This window comes from Patella vulgata, chromosome 7, assembly GCF_932274485.2.
Source record: "Patella vulgata chromosome 7, xgPatVulg1.2, whole genome shotgun sequence".
NCBI lineage: Eukaryota > Metazoa > Mollusca > Gastropoda > Patellidae > Patella > Patella vulgata.
The window spans coordinates 62,933,547-62,950,958 of NC_065885.2; the positions used below are offsets into that span (position 1 = coordinate 62,933,547).

General features: G+C 40.9%; 1 protein-coding gene across 1 annotated transcript; it reads left to right on the plus strand.

Annotated features, from left to right (window-relative positions):
- Window positions 1–7,142: 7,142 nt before the first annotated feature.
- On the plus strand, window positions 7,143–13,304 carry LOC126827875 (cytochrome P450 2D3-like). The gene is made up of 4 exons (XM_050557442.2): window positions 7,143–7,368; window positions 9,754–9,816; window positions 11,691–11,753; window positions 13,126–13,304. The coding sequence occupies exons 1-4, from the start codon at window positions 7,143–7,145 to the stop codon at window positions 13,302–13,304; spliced, it is 531 nt and encodes a 176-aa protein (XP_050413399.1).
- The last annotated feature ends 4,108 nt before the right edge of the window (window positions 13,305–17,412 follow it).

Here is a 17,412-nt window from a genome sequence, read left to right on the forward strand (position 1 = left end):
ATATAGTTTGATTGCATGATACTTTTGAAAAATATAAATGTGCGATTAATATGTGTCATCTATTTATTTTTGGATTTCGGCGGGGGACACCAGTCTTTTGGCTTGTTTACCACTAAGATAATTAGATAACTTTATTTTTTACCACTAATTGCCCTTTTGCCATTGCACCTCGCCATTTTTACTGCAGAAACAGCTGGATAATTTATCCCGTATGTTTCGTGTTGTCAGATTCTCTAAAATAGCTTCATCCTGTCACTGTGCATTTTCCTGAAGCAACGACTGCGAGTTTTACAACATCTGCACGTTGCTTGTTTACTTCACAATTCCCGAACTTATAGCTATGTTATCTACAGACACGTGAGCAGTAGCGTCCAATCAGAGGTTATGACATTGAATGAACCTTCAACTTTGCAACTCGATTATCACAGGTAGACAGTTTAGCTTAAAAGCGCGAGACTTGGTATTCGCGACCGAGGAACCTGATAGACCCACAAGCTGGGCTTGTACCCAATCGAAATATCCAGGGTATTACGTGAAAGCCTTGATAAGATGTTCGTAGTTAAAGCGAGATCAAGCCTCTATTGAAGACGGTCTCCATGAAGCTTCAAGATTGGTCCAGTATCCACTGATCCAGTCGGACAGTATACTTCATCTGAACTCTGTCGCAAATAAATATGTAGGCATACCCACGCTAAAATTACATCTTCAGTCTTGTATGGGACTTTGAAATACGCGGAATCAACTATAATTCCAAACGCATTTTCGGATACACGCCCTACCCGTGAGCATCTGTAATTATTTAAATATTTGTTGTCTTAATGCTAGATTCTTTTGTGCACATGGTTTTCAATACGAACGGGTCATCAACTACGATTATATATGGAATATCGCCATTTATTCCTTTTAATGTCCTTGGGTGCGCGAATATGAAAATTATTTGTAGTACAAAATACTTCTGACAAACTGTAAGTATGAAAAACGTGTCCTTCTGAAGCTGTATCAATATCTACAAAAAGGAATTTATAGTCTGCGTCTACCATTGCCAACAAAACTTTTTATAATTGTGGAATTCTGATCCCGATTTGTTGGGTTTTGGATATTAATATTAAAAACCCCTCTGAATTTAATAACATGCTAAATCTACTGCTATATGTCTTATAAGGATGCTATTAATATGTTTATCATCCAGAGCACCTATAAAGTGTGGAAAATTCCGTATAGTTACGAACTGTTCTGCTAGCTTAAGCCATTGTTTTGGTGATTTCGGTACCTAAAAAATGTAATAACAATGTACTATTATTTACTTTTCAGGAAGTTATTAGAACTGAAGAAAGTAAATCCGAGGTTGAAATTCGAGATGAGGATGAGGCTATATTACCATAGGATATTGGCATACCGGTTAACAAGGAGGAGTGATCGATATGCATGGAACACATAGAGACCCGTAATAATAAAGCAGTGGAATCATCGAGGTTTTTGGTTCCCTGCAACTTTCTGGTAAAAAGAGGCAAAGAGTACGAAAACCACAGAAACAAAGAGACGTTCTACCGATTCTTTACTGCCAGCAGCGATTAGTCAATATATGAATGTAATGGATAAATTTAAACCAAAATCGAGATCCAGGAGGATTGGCGTTACGACGTGGAGGGGTACCTGCAGAAGGCGTACATCAGCTCTTGATAGCGCTGATTATTTTGGCAGCCACCTCGTAGAACTGCGAATGACGTGGAAGGGTACCTGCAGAAGGCGTACATCAGCTCTTGATAGCGCTGATTATTTTGGCAGCCACCTCGTAGAACTGCGAATGACGTGGAAGGGTACCTGCAGAAGGCGTACATCAGCTCTTGATAGTGTTCGATTATTTTGGCAACCACCTCGAAGAACTACGAATGATTAAACATGGAAGATTTGGAAGACGTCAAATTTGATATCATGAGCATCATTGTGATTGCCAAAAAGCAACAATATAGAGATTAATAAAATATTAGTATATAATATCAATAATAATTTGTTTTCCATCCTTGATATTTATAAAAAAAAAATGAATGGATGTTTATACACCATTTCTCTGCCTGAAAGTAGTCCGATTTACACACATCATAAATGGCCTTTCAAACATGGAGTATAACCAAACTGATATTAGACTTATAAGCTACTAGATATTGATAGAACATTACAGGACGAGAAAATGTTAAATTTGTGTTGTAAAATGAGTGAGTAGTTTGTATGGTCTATCGGTGTCGTGGTATATACTATGTTTTAAACGTGAACTATGTGATGAAGGGGTGCAGAGTTGGGGGTACGGGCAGCATCTCAGACAACAGAGGAAAAGGAACAGGCAGCACCCCAGACAGGCGATGAAGAGACACGGGTTGTGATAGGGAACTTGACAAGAATCAGCCGGTTTAAAGTGATAGAAAAAAGGTGAAAGCGTAACCCAGACAGTCCAGATCCGGGAGGACTGTCGTTGTGACGTGGAGGGGTACCTGCAGAAGGCGCACATCATCCGACAGGGTGCGATGGGTCCATATGATGCAACCGAACCGAACTGTGTTCCGTTATGAACAGTCGATTGTTGGATTTCAATCATGTGTCGTATACTTATTTTTACTAGTGGGTCAATGCGGGACGCATTGGCCGGAGGCGTTGGTATTGAATATCGCCTCACAGAGAGGGTATTACCGTTCGTTTCCCTCTCTCTCTGGGGAATCGCGTCGGTCATTTTTAATGTCACTTGATCTATCCTTCCCCCGATCTCTTCACAAAGATCAAAGATGGCGACTCAATATTAATATGTAACTCTTGCGACAAACCGATGCCTAATTGTCGAGAAAACGGCAGCATTTAATTCAAACAAATCTAGCAAATCAGGACCCATGGTGGGGGGGGGGCTTAGGAACCGAATTCAGACTGATTAATGGCCGGCATGATTCTCAACTGAGAGAAACGAACTCCAAACTTCTCTGTGGGAGCCGAGATTGTTGGGTAACGTGATGATCCTAAATTTCAGTACTGATATTACATATTCGTGTATATACTATTCAAAAAAAGTAGGGGATATTTGATTTTTAAGTGTTATTAAAGTCACCTAATGAAACTGACGAAGAAACAAATGACAAAATGAAATGAAGTTCACATTCATCGATTTATTCCAAATGATCGTTAGACTAAGTAAGGCACAGACTGACCATTATAAGGGTAAAATGATACCCGGGGTCAAACAGCAAAGTTACCACAGCATCACAACCAAGTCAGTAACGGGTAAATCCTCCTCTGTTTGCCAAACAAGCATTGATCCGACGTGGCATACTCCTAATGAGACGTCTAAGGTCATTTTGGTCCAGATTGTCCCATTCCTGTTGCAACGCAGCAGCAAGTTCTTGGACATTGGCAGGACGTTGTTGACGTTGACGTAACCTCTGTCCAAGCATGTCCCAGACATGCTCGATGGGGGAGAGATCGGGACTCAGTGCTGGTGATGTTCTGTTGTTGGAGGTAACCTGTAACGATCCTGGCCCTGTGACATCTTGCGTTGTCATCCTGGAAGATGAAACGGCGGCCATGACGTCGTGCGAACGGCACAACATGGACTGCCAAGATGTTGTCCCGGTAGTACTGGCCTGTAACACGTCCTGCAACAACATGTAAAGCCGTTCTTCCAGCAACAGTGATGCCTCCCCACACCATAACAGAACCACCCCCAAATCGATCATGTCTGATGACGTTAACGTCTTGGAAGCGCTCGTTTCGACGACGCCACACCCTCCTACGTCTGTCCAAAAAATCAACAGTGAACCTTGACTCATCTGAAAACATCACATTGCTCCAGCGTCGATTATCCCAGTGTTGACGATCCCTACACCAACGACGTCTTGCCTGAATGTGATGATCTCTCAAACAAGGGATCACGCGAGGACGTCGGGCGCGAAGGTGACCCCTATGCAGTCGATTCCGAATCGTCTGGCCACTCACTCTCACACCAGTGTCTGTTTGAAGACGAGCGCTGATCTGATTTGCTGTGATGACACGATTTCTCAAGGCCAAGGTACGGATAAATCGATCCTGGGCTTGAGTTGTCGCCCTTGGTCGACCTGAGCGTGGTCTGTCCTGTACAGATTGTGTATCACGGTATCTGGACCATAGCCTGCTTATGACAGACTGAGAAACATTCATCGTCCGCGCCACAACCGCCTGTGTTGTGCCGATCTGTAGCATGCCAAGGGCACGTAACCTTTCATTTTGGGTAAGCCGACGCATATCAAAATTTGTTTTCTGGTCACTAAAACAATTAAACTGATGTTTCCACCCTGGAATTCAATGCCACAATGACTGTAACATTCAAAGTCAGAGTCGTGCAAATCTTGGGTTGGACCCCCATGATGATCCCAAGCATCACCTGCATTCCATGCGGTAGCTATTGGTGCGTTTGGGCGTCACATGTAACTGGAAATGTTTCTTCTGTTAGGTTCTATAGTGACTTTTTTCGTAGTCATTTGCATATTTTAGTATTATGCCCCCAAAATCAAATATCCCCTACTTTTTTTGAATAGTATATTTAGCTTGAAATATAATTACGGGTTTCTTTTATTGTGTCCTACCTTGCCAACGGCTTCGTCAGTTATTTATTTTCATATCTAATTGTGCCTTATCCATTGCATTTGTTTTATTGACAATCCTTGTATTTTTGTATACTGTTCGCTGTAATGTCCTGCAATGTTTATGATTAATCTAGTCAACGCTGGTCTCATCGCGCATGTGTGGCGCACACGATTTAAGAAATGATAGCCAGACTGTCAGAAATTCAAATAATTAGTCTAGGAGCCAAGTGATCTTTCCATGCATAATGGCGCCCTTTTTCATGATTTTGTCAAAACTGCCCCGGCTCCAAATGAAATGGGGTTTAACTGCCGGTATAACATAATGACTTATGTCATAGAGGCGTCCTGCCATATTAAAATACGTGTTAGTGATTGTAACATAAACCTGTCGCTATCAATACCCGGCTGGAGATCTTGGTAGTATTCCTTATGTCATTGCGTAACTATAACTTGTTGTTGGCATGTCTTATCTAATTTTCTTTGTCTGATAAACTATATTGAATGTTAAACCTTCATATGATGCTTGATACATTAGACAGGTGTCTAATGAGCTCCTTTGTCTCGAATACGTTTATAAACTCAGAACAGAAACGAATCTTTAGGCGGGTCCAGGAGGCCATGCTAGGCGGGCGCCTTGGCACGAGACGGTACGAGACGACAGCTTTTGGAGTTAGCACACTCATGCTAAGCCAAGCTAAGCTAAGACATTCGACTCCCTCCATTTTAGTTAGTTCTACGGTCGTTTACATTATGATGTTTGTACCTAATATGTAAGAAGAATAAAAATATTATATTCGAAGTCACACCAGTGTTGCCTCCAGAACTTGATTTAAAGAAATACTGTCACACCGGACAGAAATACTTAATCGGGTTGAAAATTAACGTGTAACTTAAAGAATATCGTAAATTCTAAGGAGTAGTTCGAGAAATTAATCTGTATAAAATACCGTAAAACAAAACTCACGGCGCTTGGTTTACCGCACGGCGCTTGGTTTACCGCATTCTGAACATCTGAAACACGCTACTTGCGGAGAAGTAAAAAAAGCCAGCTACCATTTAATTTTCGTACGTTAGTTACGTACGGGTTTACCGTTGAGCACATTGAGATGTCGCCGTGTCTCGCGCGAGCGGCAGAGAATCCAACCAAAGGAACTCGTTGCCCATGCATCTGTAGACGATTACGGTCCATGGTCATACAAATCACATGATTTTATTGCAGGCACGGTCGTCCAGCCAATTTCTTATAGTTTGCCATGTTGATTGTCTGAATATCGTGTGGTAAATGCTATGTAGAAAGCGTGAAGGACAAATGAGATGCGACAGAGCGCAAATGTAAACTGTAATGTGGGAAATGTAAAATGTAGACACGGTCAAAGACAGCATTTTCCAATAAAACATTTGACGTTTTACATTTAACTTTGCTTATCAAGGGGGAATCACGTGGCAAAGTGGGTAAGGCGCTGGCTCGCTAGCCTGGAGGTCGGGTGTTCGATCCCTGCATTGGGCGAGAAAGTTCATCCCGATTTTCCGGCGTGGTTTCACCTTGTCAGTGATGCAGGACAGAGGGCCTGACAAGGACAGCTGTCTAGTCGTTCGAATGGGACGAAAAACCGAGGTCCCGTGTACACATTGGCGTGCACGTAAAAGATCCCTTGGCAGTTGGAATTCGATATAAGAGTAGGCCGTCGTGTCGCTGTCCGGGCAAAAATTTCCCTCATATCACACTGTATGGCGTATGCCCGTCTTCATTAGCCCAGTATAGGAGCAGAACAGTAGGACGTTAAACCCATTTCATTTCAATTACTTTGTACATTGTACTTTTTACACGCCATCAATGGAAAAGACATGTTAGCAGAGCATTTAATATTGGCAGCGATACCCTTTCATGCAATACATGTTTGAGAATATGTAATGGAAATACGTATAAAACGTATAAATTATGTGAAACTAAATTTTCATGGATCTGTTCGAAATTTCAGTCAAATACCTCCGAGAGTATGTAAAGAATATACTCCACGAAAACGAAACTTTTGTTGAGTCAACGAAACTTGACTGTGCGTCAACAAAGGGTCATAATCCAGTCCGAAGGAGCCACGGATCCCTTGGCAGTCGATATAAGAGTAGGCTTTAGTGCTGTTGTCCGGGCAAAATTTTCCTCATAGCACACTGTATGGCGTATGCCCGTCTTCATTAGCCCAGTCGGAAAAGAACAGCATTACGTTAAACCCCATTTCATTTCATTTCATTAAGATATAATTAACATAATTCAGTCACACCAGCTTGATTTTAATTAGTATAACCTGCAACATCTGTACATTCACTGATGTCACCAATTATTGAATCAATGGTTTTCAAATTTACCTATGTATAAAGTAACTAGACACAGATTTAAAAATTCCATTTCGAAGACCGATCAGCATGTTGGAGGTTGGGGATGTGTTGTTGTGCTCTAACGTAACTTGGGCACTCTTGGCTGTTCTCGTATCCTTACTATGGTGGCGTTCAACACGTCCCTTGCCGGGTGTGCCACCAGGACCTCGACCAATGATACCGTTTTTGGGCAACATTTTACAATTAGAGATCGATCCCCGTAAACAATTTGCTAAATTTCGTAGAAGATATGGTGATTTATTTAGTTTATACATCGGGAATAAACATATCGTAGTATTAAATGGATTTGAAACATTACAGGACCTACTAGTGAAAAGTGGTGACAAATTGAGCAACCGCCCAGATACTAAGACGATGGAAATGGTGGGAGGATACAAAGGTAAATTGTTCACAGGGCCAGCAAAAAACCCTGTGTTTTATTCTTTTCTTTTTCGTGGGTATTGTATTTTGTAGCTTTTTTAGTTTAATTACTGAGTAAAGTTCGTCAAATTAATACCCAAATTCCAGTGTTGTACTTTGTCCACATAAAATTTAGCTTTAAAAGTTTATCTAGTTTAAAGATGACTTGTCAAGAAATGTAATTAATTAGGCGGTTAAGGATGGATTATGTAAGATTTATATAAAGAGGATACGCCCACATTTTGCAAGAGATGGATAGAGAACAAGCTAAACAAAAAGCGATTTTCGAACAATCAAGGGCCATAGTTACGACCCGATATGCGCGAATATCAACAGGAACCAGGATCTTTGGGTTATAAACAAGCATTTTAAGTTTCATCAAAATCGGGTGAATATTGTGACCTCTAGAGAGTCCACAACCTTGATATACCATATTTTTACATATTAGCGCAGGAGGGGCGGCCATTTTGTTCGTCAGTTTTGGTCCGATTTTCACGAAATTCGAACTCAACCATCACTACGGTGTAACAGTAATATATTCACACGGTCTTTTAAATCGGAATAAAATTGTGACCTCCATAGGGTCCACAAGCTAAAAATAACGTGATTTTTCGTACAATCAGGGACCATAATTCAGGAAGTAAGGTCCGATATGCGCGAATATGGAAAGGAACCGAGATCTTTGGGTTGTAAACTTCCATTTTAAATTTCAACAAAATCAGATAAAAATTGTGACCTCTATAGGGTTCACAGGCTAAAAACGCGATTTTCGTACAATCAGGGGCCATAATCCATGAAGTTGCGGTCCGATACATGCCAGTATCGAAAGGAACCGAGATCTTAGGAAGATAACCCTATATTTCAAGATTCGTTGAAATCGGATAAAAATTGTGACCTGCAGAATATCCACAAACAATTGTGGACGGACGGACAGGGGCGACGACAATATACGTCCACATGAAAATGTGGGCGTATAAAAAATTCAAAAAATTACTTTATCCTGAGCAGAGTTATGACTTTGTCTCGTTTGACTTTATCGTTAAAAAATAAAGACAAACAATAGGCAGATTTAAGCGGTGGACACACTAGCCGAATGATTCGGCCGAATCAATCGGCGTCGAAATTCGCCTAGTTAAGTGTGTCCACTGTCATTCGGCCGAATGATTCGCCCGAATCAAACAGGTTTGATATATTCGGCCGAATTATATTCGCCTGGTGTGTCCGCTTCGCCGAAGCATTCGGCTGAATGTAGAATTCATTAGCTAATCACTACTCATATCGAGAAGTCACGTGATAGATTGAAGACATAGACACTGCCATGGTTAATCATGTGACGTGAAAGGTGTTGCAATCGACAGGTTGAATCGGGCGAAGCATTCCGCTAGTGTGTCCACCCATTCGGCCGAATAAAATTCGGCGCCGATTGGTTCGACCGAACGAATGGCTAATGTGTCCACTGCTTTAAGTCTTGCATAGAGTTGATTGTTCGTTTGATACCGCTTTAATTATTAGCGGACGCGATCTAGCACGTTATGAAAATCTTAATATTTCCTGCAATTAAGTTTTCAGGCACCGTATATAATATTTTGTCATAGCAAAGATATTCTAATGCCCGGGAAATATCCATTTGCAGTTAGTCGCTTCGTGAAATTTAGAGTACTGTTATATTCATTCGACACCACTTAAACCAGAATTCCCCCTTGTCAGTGATGTAGGACGGAGGGCCTGACAAGGACAGCTATCTATTCGTTCGGATGGGACGAAAAACCGAGCTCCCGTGTACACATTGGCGTTCACGTAAAAGATCCCTTGACAGTTGGAATTCGATATAAGAGTAGGACGTTGTGCCGCTGTCCGGGCAAAATTTCCCTCATAGCACACTATATGGCGTATGCCCATCTTCATTAGCCCAGTTCGGAGCAGAACAGTAGGACGTTAAACCCAATTTTATTTCATTTTAGTCAACGTCTTACTCACTGCCCATGCAGTTATCAATGAATTTTATTCAAACGCGTATAGAAAGTGTGTGTGTGTGGGGGGGGGGGGGTGGATTGCCAAATGGGTAGCACGCGCGCGCTGTATCATAAAGCCTGTTATTGAGTCAACTGGCGTGGTTTCGAATCCCCGGATGTACGTGTCAAGGAGTAGGGTCGCCTGTCCAACCTCGTGGGTTTTGTCCGGGTCCTCCGGTTTCCTCCCACTGCTAAAGACCCCTACGCGCGAGCGAATTATTGAAATAAAATTAAACCATATGTTAGTCCCGAAATGACCTAGCTTGTGTCGAGTGGACGTTAAACCCCATTTCTCTCTCTCTCTCTTGTATAGAAAGTGTTTACGAAACGAATATATTTTATTTTCTTTGAAGGTATTATCTCTACATCTGGCAAAGTATGGCGAGAACAAAGAATGGTTTCACTGGCTTTGCTTCGTAAACTCGACTTCGGAAAACAATCACTGGAAGATAAAATACAAGAAGAAAGTGTTTATTTATTGGACGCCATCAGCAAAGAAAATGGAAATGCCTTTGATCCAAATCCAGTGTTGGGAAACGCGGTGTCCAACATAACATGTAACATGATATTTGCTCAAAGATATGAATATGACAATGACCACTTTCAGTTGGTTCTGCAAATGATCAACGAAACCTTACACATGGTTGGAGCATTCTCGGCCATGACTTATTTCCCGTTTCTGGATTACATTCCGGGTGATCTTTTCGGCGTTGGCAAAGTAAAAGCCAATTTAGAAAAATTTAGCGAAATCATTTTGAATCCAATGATAAAGCATAATATTGATAATTATGATCCCGATAACTGTAACAGCTTTATTGCACTGTATTTAAAAGAGATGTATGCTAGGAAGGCTGCCGGTAAAGAAACTTCATTGGATGGTACGTATTTACTATAAGGGTGTACTTGAAAATGCATTATGTAAGATTTAGATAAAGAGCTCACCATCCTTGTTATAATAGTTCAAACCTATAGATAATATGATGATCTTGAACATTATAGTCACGAACGAACGATTGTCAATTACCATTCCTACAATAGTTCAACAATAGATATTGAAAAATGATGATTTTGAAATTGTCAGACAAATTACGTTATTCTGAACGAAGTTATGAGTATCTGACGTTTTGACAAGATAGTCACGATAAACATAGTCTCGATTATCCATTTCAACGTTTACTTATTAAATGGCGCGGAGAGAGAGAAATGGGTGTAACGCCCACGCGACACAGGTCATTTCGGGACTAACATGGTTCAATTTTATTTCCGCTTGCGCGTAGGGGTCTTTAGTAGTTAACAGGTTTAACCTCTCGGCCTTCGGCCTCTGGTTAAACCTGTTAACTCATGAAAGCCGTGCTATAAATATAACTTAATTTATCAACGCTTCGTTATTATTCATTTACCTTCTCTTTGTAAGTAACATTTTTACGCGGGTAGTTTCTAATGTCCGATCGGAGCCTAGATAGCAATGCGTGTCCGACTGCACATGCACGCCATCCCAGTGGTCCTGATGAGGCATTACACTAGACTATTTGTAGCCAGGAGCTGATCCTTTGGATGGATTCTTTAAATGGTGTATTGGGCACTGTAACTCAGAAGGCACGTATGTGCCGTAATTTGGAAATGGGGGCGGTAAAACTTCTTAATAGCTCATCTATCTCCAACCTACGTTTAAGGAGCCTATCACCTCGACAACAACAGCCCAATTCCTCATGGATGTATTTTTGTTCATCACAAGATTTGAGACAAAATATATGTATTGCTGACGGACGGTGGCCAGTATCGTAATTCTTATTTTAAGAGGAGGTACCTGGTTCGACCCCGGTATTGGCCGAGACGTTAAACCCCATTTCATTTTATATTGTGATTTAGCATTTATGATTATGCATTCATATTTTTTAAATATTTTCTATAGTTAAAAATCTGGAGCAGGTAGTCTCCGACTTATTAGCAGCAGGAACTGAAACGACCACATCAACACTGCGATGGGTATTACTCTTTATGGTTACAAACCCAGATGTGCAAGAGAAGTGTTACCAAGACGTCCAGACACACGTTGGTAATGGACGAACACCTGCATTGAGCGACCGGGATAATTTGATATATGTTCAAGCCGTCATTACTGAAACTTCACGGATGGCCGCTGTCATACCACTGGGTGCTCCCCGGAGTGTGACTGAAGACATGTGGTACAAAGAATATCGCTTGCCGTATAATTCTCTTATTATTACCAATTTGGATTCTGTTTTAATGGATGAAAAGATTTGGGGCGATCCAAAAGTCTTCAGACCCGAGAGATTTATTTCAGAGGATGGTAAATTAATACCCAGAGAAGAACTCATTCCTTTTAGTATGGGTATGTTTCTTAAGCCCTTATCTTTAGTTTTTCACTACCTGTTTTTTTTTTATACATTTCACCTATGTGGTTACTTGTATAGTTAAATTTTACTACATTATGCTTACATTCATATTTCTTGTAACATATAGCAGATTATGACCCATGCTGGCATTATACAATGGTTTCTCTGGGTTTTATTCCTGATTGTTTTCAAATTTGAGTGAAGTCTGTGTCACTACAGGTCCGGGACTGTACAGCGCAGTGGACGCTTACGGCTAGCCCCCGGATCCATTTACGTATGTGTGGTGCAGTCCCCCTGCACTTACTATTATCACACTATTAAAGGATATAAACATCAATGCTGTTCAAATTAGTTGTGGAGCAATGGGGTTATACGAGTGCCAAACCCAACGATATCAATCTACACTCCCCACCCCCGACCCTAACGCCTTTGTGAACGCAGTAGAGACTGTGTTAGTTTTTAACCTGCTGCGGAGCTTTATGGCTATGCGAGTACTATCGATTGCTGTCGTTCTTACTGTTTAACGTCCGCTTCCAAAGAAGGTGATATCACAGACAAGTATTTTTTTTATTATTATTATCTTGGCGCACGCGCAGGGGTCTTTCCTATGGGAGGTACCCGGAGTAAACCCACGAGGTTGAGAAGGCACCCCTATCTCCAAGCCACATACGCTCACACCAGGGATCGAAACAACAACCACAAGCCAGAGGTGATCGGCCAGCTAGAGGTCGAAGTGCGGCACTCTAGGCCATCCCAGTATCATAAGGCCTGTCATTGAGTCAACTGGCTTGGTTTCGAATCCCCGGTTGTACGTGACAAGGAGTAGGGTCGCCTGTCCAAACTCGTGGGTTTTCTCCGGGTCCCCCGGTTTCATCCCACTGCTAAAGACCCCTACGCGCAAGCGAATTATTGAAATAAAATTGAACCATATGTAAGTCCCGAAATGACCTAGTTTGTGTCGAGTGGACGTTAAAACCCCAGTTATCTCTCTCTCTCTCTCTCTCTCTCTCTCTCTCCCAACACCCCAGTACTATCGATATAAAACGCCTCGTTATATATGCCTTTGGTGAAGGCATCCTTATCTGCTGTATTATACACGTTTTCCTGTATTTTACACGTTTATCTTTCGTCAGAATACATAACGTCCCGCCCACTTTTCCATGTGAACACGCTAGAGGCTACAGTTATAAACACGATGAGATCAGATTTGGTGAAGGCATTTATGCCATCCTTAGCGAATGTATTCGACAAGTTTTCCTTTTCGGTAAACTGTTGTCTTGAGCTATCTTTCGTCGCGTCATAGCATCTGTGTCAAGCGATTTGATTGGCAACCTTTTTTATTATAATCTTTCTTTTATTAACTTTCAGGAAAACGAAAATGCATGGCAGAGACTACAGCCAAGATGGAAACATTTCTTTTCTTTTCTCATATGATTCAAAAATTTAGATTTATAACCGAACCCGGAAAGCCAGCCCCTGGATTCGAACCCGCCTTTGGAGTAACCAGTGCTCCTAAGGCTTACAAAATATGTGCTATTCCCCGGTAAACACCAAATCAGATCTGAGGAGACCAAGCACGTGACGGAATTCCATATATGCTAAAAGCGCTTTCTGCGTATGACGTCACATTTAGACGCAATTCCTGATGGGGTTTAAAACGAACAAACACGCATAGTTAAAGATACATTATGGGAGATTAGATAAAGAGCTTCCTGTTCTCACTATAATAGTTAAAAAAAACTAGATAATGTAAAGGGAATTTGCTGACAATTTCAGTCAAATTGATCCACTCTGAACCAAGAATTTTGCGATTGAATTTTCGACCTAGCCTCGACCATCATTACATAGTCTCGATTTTCTATTTCATGATTAAATCATGAATGAAAGTTGATCCAGTAAATATCGCAGGCTAGCGATGACATCGAGAGTTGATTATGGTCTGGATAAGTTAATTAATATCTAATTAATAATTTAGATACCATGTCAGGCCTAAAGAAAGACCTACAATAGGCAGATTTAGCTCTTGCATAATGTATGTTTAAACATCCAGAAACCAGTAAGAAGCAGTAAAACCCAGAACCAGTTCATTAAAGTAACCCCCAGTCACAACACCATCAAAGAAAAGTAGATGTTCCTGGCGGTTGATTTTCAAAAGATCAAGGACAATATCCGATGTTAGAGCTAATAAAACGCCATCTTGAATATATCACGGTGCCTTATTTAATTTAAATAAAAAGTTTATATCATCTAGTTATTACATATATAAAATGTCTGCCTTTCACATATTTCTGAGTACAAGGACCTTTTTCTTAAATCTTGTGTGCATATAATCAAGGCATTGACCGGAAAGGTGGCGGGGGTGGGGGTCACCACACTGGGAACGCCACTGTCAGAAAACCTAATGCTGAAGAGGCGTTGTGGCACGTGAGCAATAGCGCTACATTGAGGAAAATTCATTCATGGAAAATACAGACTGTTACAATGTAGTAATTAAATTCTGATTTTTAATTGAGTTAATTAGAAAGCAACAATTTATTATACCATTATTATCATCATCAATTTATTATAATTGTATAAATTAAATATTAAAATTAATTACGGATTATATTAATGAATCAATGTCCTACGGGGAATGGGGGGGGGGGGCATCGAGAAGCTCGGGGCGCCACTGCAGAAGACCTCTGAGCTTTGAAATTTTAGTTCCGATATGATCTGGTTTGTGTCGAGTGGGCGCTAAATCCTAAAAGTTCCTGACTGTCTAGTCCCTCGGATAGGTCAAAAGCCGCGCTCCGGTGTACACTTACACGTCGGCGTACATTTAGAAACAGGCCCATTTGCTTTCTATTGTTGTGACATTATATGTTCAGTACAGCCTAACCATTGTTTTGTGGTGTATGGTTGTAGCCTTCAGCAGCCTTTTGGCACAGAAAAGTAGCACGTTAAACCCCAATATATTTATTTCATTTTCTTTATGGTTTAAATAGCGGTGTCCAGGAATTTTAGAAAGGGCGGGAGTGATTGGGACAACGTCAAGTTTGGCGTTAGATCTGGGGGATTACCCAAACATTTATAAAATCAGGCCCCGAGCTCACAAAGCATTCTCAGGCTTTAGTTAAGAATTTACTCAACTTAAATCACTGTTTATAAGAAATATCTTTGATCCAAAACCACAAAACTCTGCACATAGTTTCTTATTGATGTATTTGATGCATTAAAACAACAAAGGTTTTGTAAAGGGCTATATTTTAGTTAAAATAAGACAAACAATTTTGAGTAAATTCTTAACTTAAACCTAAGAAGGCTTTGTGAACTCGGGGCTTGAACTCTGAGACGGTATTTCTGATTATTTAGATGGCGCTTACAGAGAGAGAAATGGGGTTTATCGTCCACTTGACACAAACTAGGTCATTTTAGGACTAACATATGGTTTAATTTTATTTTCAATAATTCGCTTGCGCGTAGGGGTCTTTAGTAGTGGGAGGAAACCCGAGGACCCGGATAAAACCCACGAGATTGGACAGGCGACCCTACTCCTTGTCACGTACAACCGGGGAATCGGAACCACGCCAGTCGACTCAATGACAGACTTTATGATACAGCGCGCACACGCTAACCATTCAGCCATCCTACATGTGTAGGATTAGATTAGAGTGGACCCAAAACGACGACATTCCTTCTCATTTCTATCAATTCTGCATGAACTCATTAGTAATGGCTGATTCACAAACGACACAATAATAATTAGAAAAACGCTGAGAATGGACTCAATTTGGGCTGTTCGCTTATTTCACCCAACCTAATTGATTAGAAATTACAATAACTTCTTTAAATATATATATATATAACTTTATACACATTTAAATTACATTAATTTAAAAAAAAACCTTTACACACATTCAAATTAATTAATACGTGCTCTTAGACCCATTTTCGTCTGTTTTTAAGAGAGAGAGAGAGAGAGGGGGAGAAATGGGGTTTAACGTCCACTCGACACTAACAAGGTCATTTCGGGACTAACATATGGTTTAATTTTATTTCAATAAATCGCTTGCGCGTAGGGGTCTTTAGCAGTGGGAGGACCCGGAGTTAACCCACGAGGTTGGACAGGCGACCCTACTCCTTGTCACGTACAACCGAGGATTCGAAACCACGCCAGTTGACTCAATGACATGCTTTATGATACAGCGCGCACGTGCTAACCATTCGGCCATCCAACCCCCCTCGTCTGTTTTACAGTTCAAATGCTTCATACTAGGCAGTTAGGAGACACTCTAACATGTGGAAATTAGAGAAAGAATATCCACCACAATCCACACGAGTAATTTTTTAACGACGATTTCAGTTTGGTATTAGACCTCGATATGAACTATGCATGTAAAACCGCCTTATTTAAGCCTTTCTCAACTTTTAGCAACCTATCAGATTGTAAGTAACCATAAACACACTCAACGCCATCATTTTAATATATTCATTACGTGATATCATTTAGATGCGCCATAATATCATTTAGATGCGCCATATTCGTCTAATGGGATAGGATGAACTGTTAATATTAAATGGTATGCTGACGCGGATGTGTAATAGGCCAGTTTTTTATTGACTTTGAGGTAAAGTTTCTGGGCGATATTAGTTGAATTGATTGTGGAGAGAGAAAAATGGGGTTTAACGTCCACTCGAAACAAACTAGGTCATTTCGAGTCTAAAACATTGTTCAATTTTATTTCAATAATTCGCTTGCACGTAGGGGTCTTTAGCAGTGGGAGGAAACCGAAGGACCCGGAGAAAACCCATAAGGTTGGACAGGCAACCCTACTCCTTGCCACGTACAATCGGAGAATCGAAACTACACTAGTTGACTCAATAGTAAGTGCAGGGGGACTGCGCCACACAAAATTTACACAAAAACAAATACACGGACAAGACACCATACTCAGCAAAACACAGACAAACAATTAAAAAAACGTGAATGGATCCGGGGACTAGCCGTAAGCGTCCACTGCGCTGTACAGTGACAGACCTTATGATACAGCGCGCACGTGCTAATTATTCGCCCCCCTCCCCGCCCCCGAATTAATTGTTGTGATGATTAGCAGCTTGAAGTACAGGTTAAATGTTGAAAAGACTTACTGGAGATTCCATTAAAGCGGAAAGCATGGTCACAATATTGAGAGGGCACGGTTGGTGAGTGTTGTGATGATATTTGTCTTGGTTTGTCACTGGCGCTTCGATTTGTAATGGAGATACTGCTTGGTGTGGGATGGTTTCCTATAAACCGAAGTTTGGAGCAATTTGTTATATTGAAAGTGGAGGCTGTTGTCTCATTCTGTTTCCACGGTGAGCTTAATCCATAATGATGTGTTTTGAGGTGAGCTAGTAAGAACTGGGGTTCGTGACCAAGTCGACAGCACCTTAGCACACGAGCTTACTGTGATGTTATTACAAACGTTTTAGGACTTAAAGCTGAACTCCGATTACAAAACTACAGAAATAATTAAAAAAAAAAAAGTTAACGTCTTAAATAATCGCCATACTTGTTTTTGATTTGTAGAACAAACATGGCGTACAAAATAGAGACAGGCCACGCCCACATCTGCTATATGCTCCGAACTGGGCTAATGAAGACGGACATACGCCATACAGTGTGATATGAGGGAA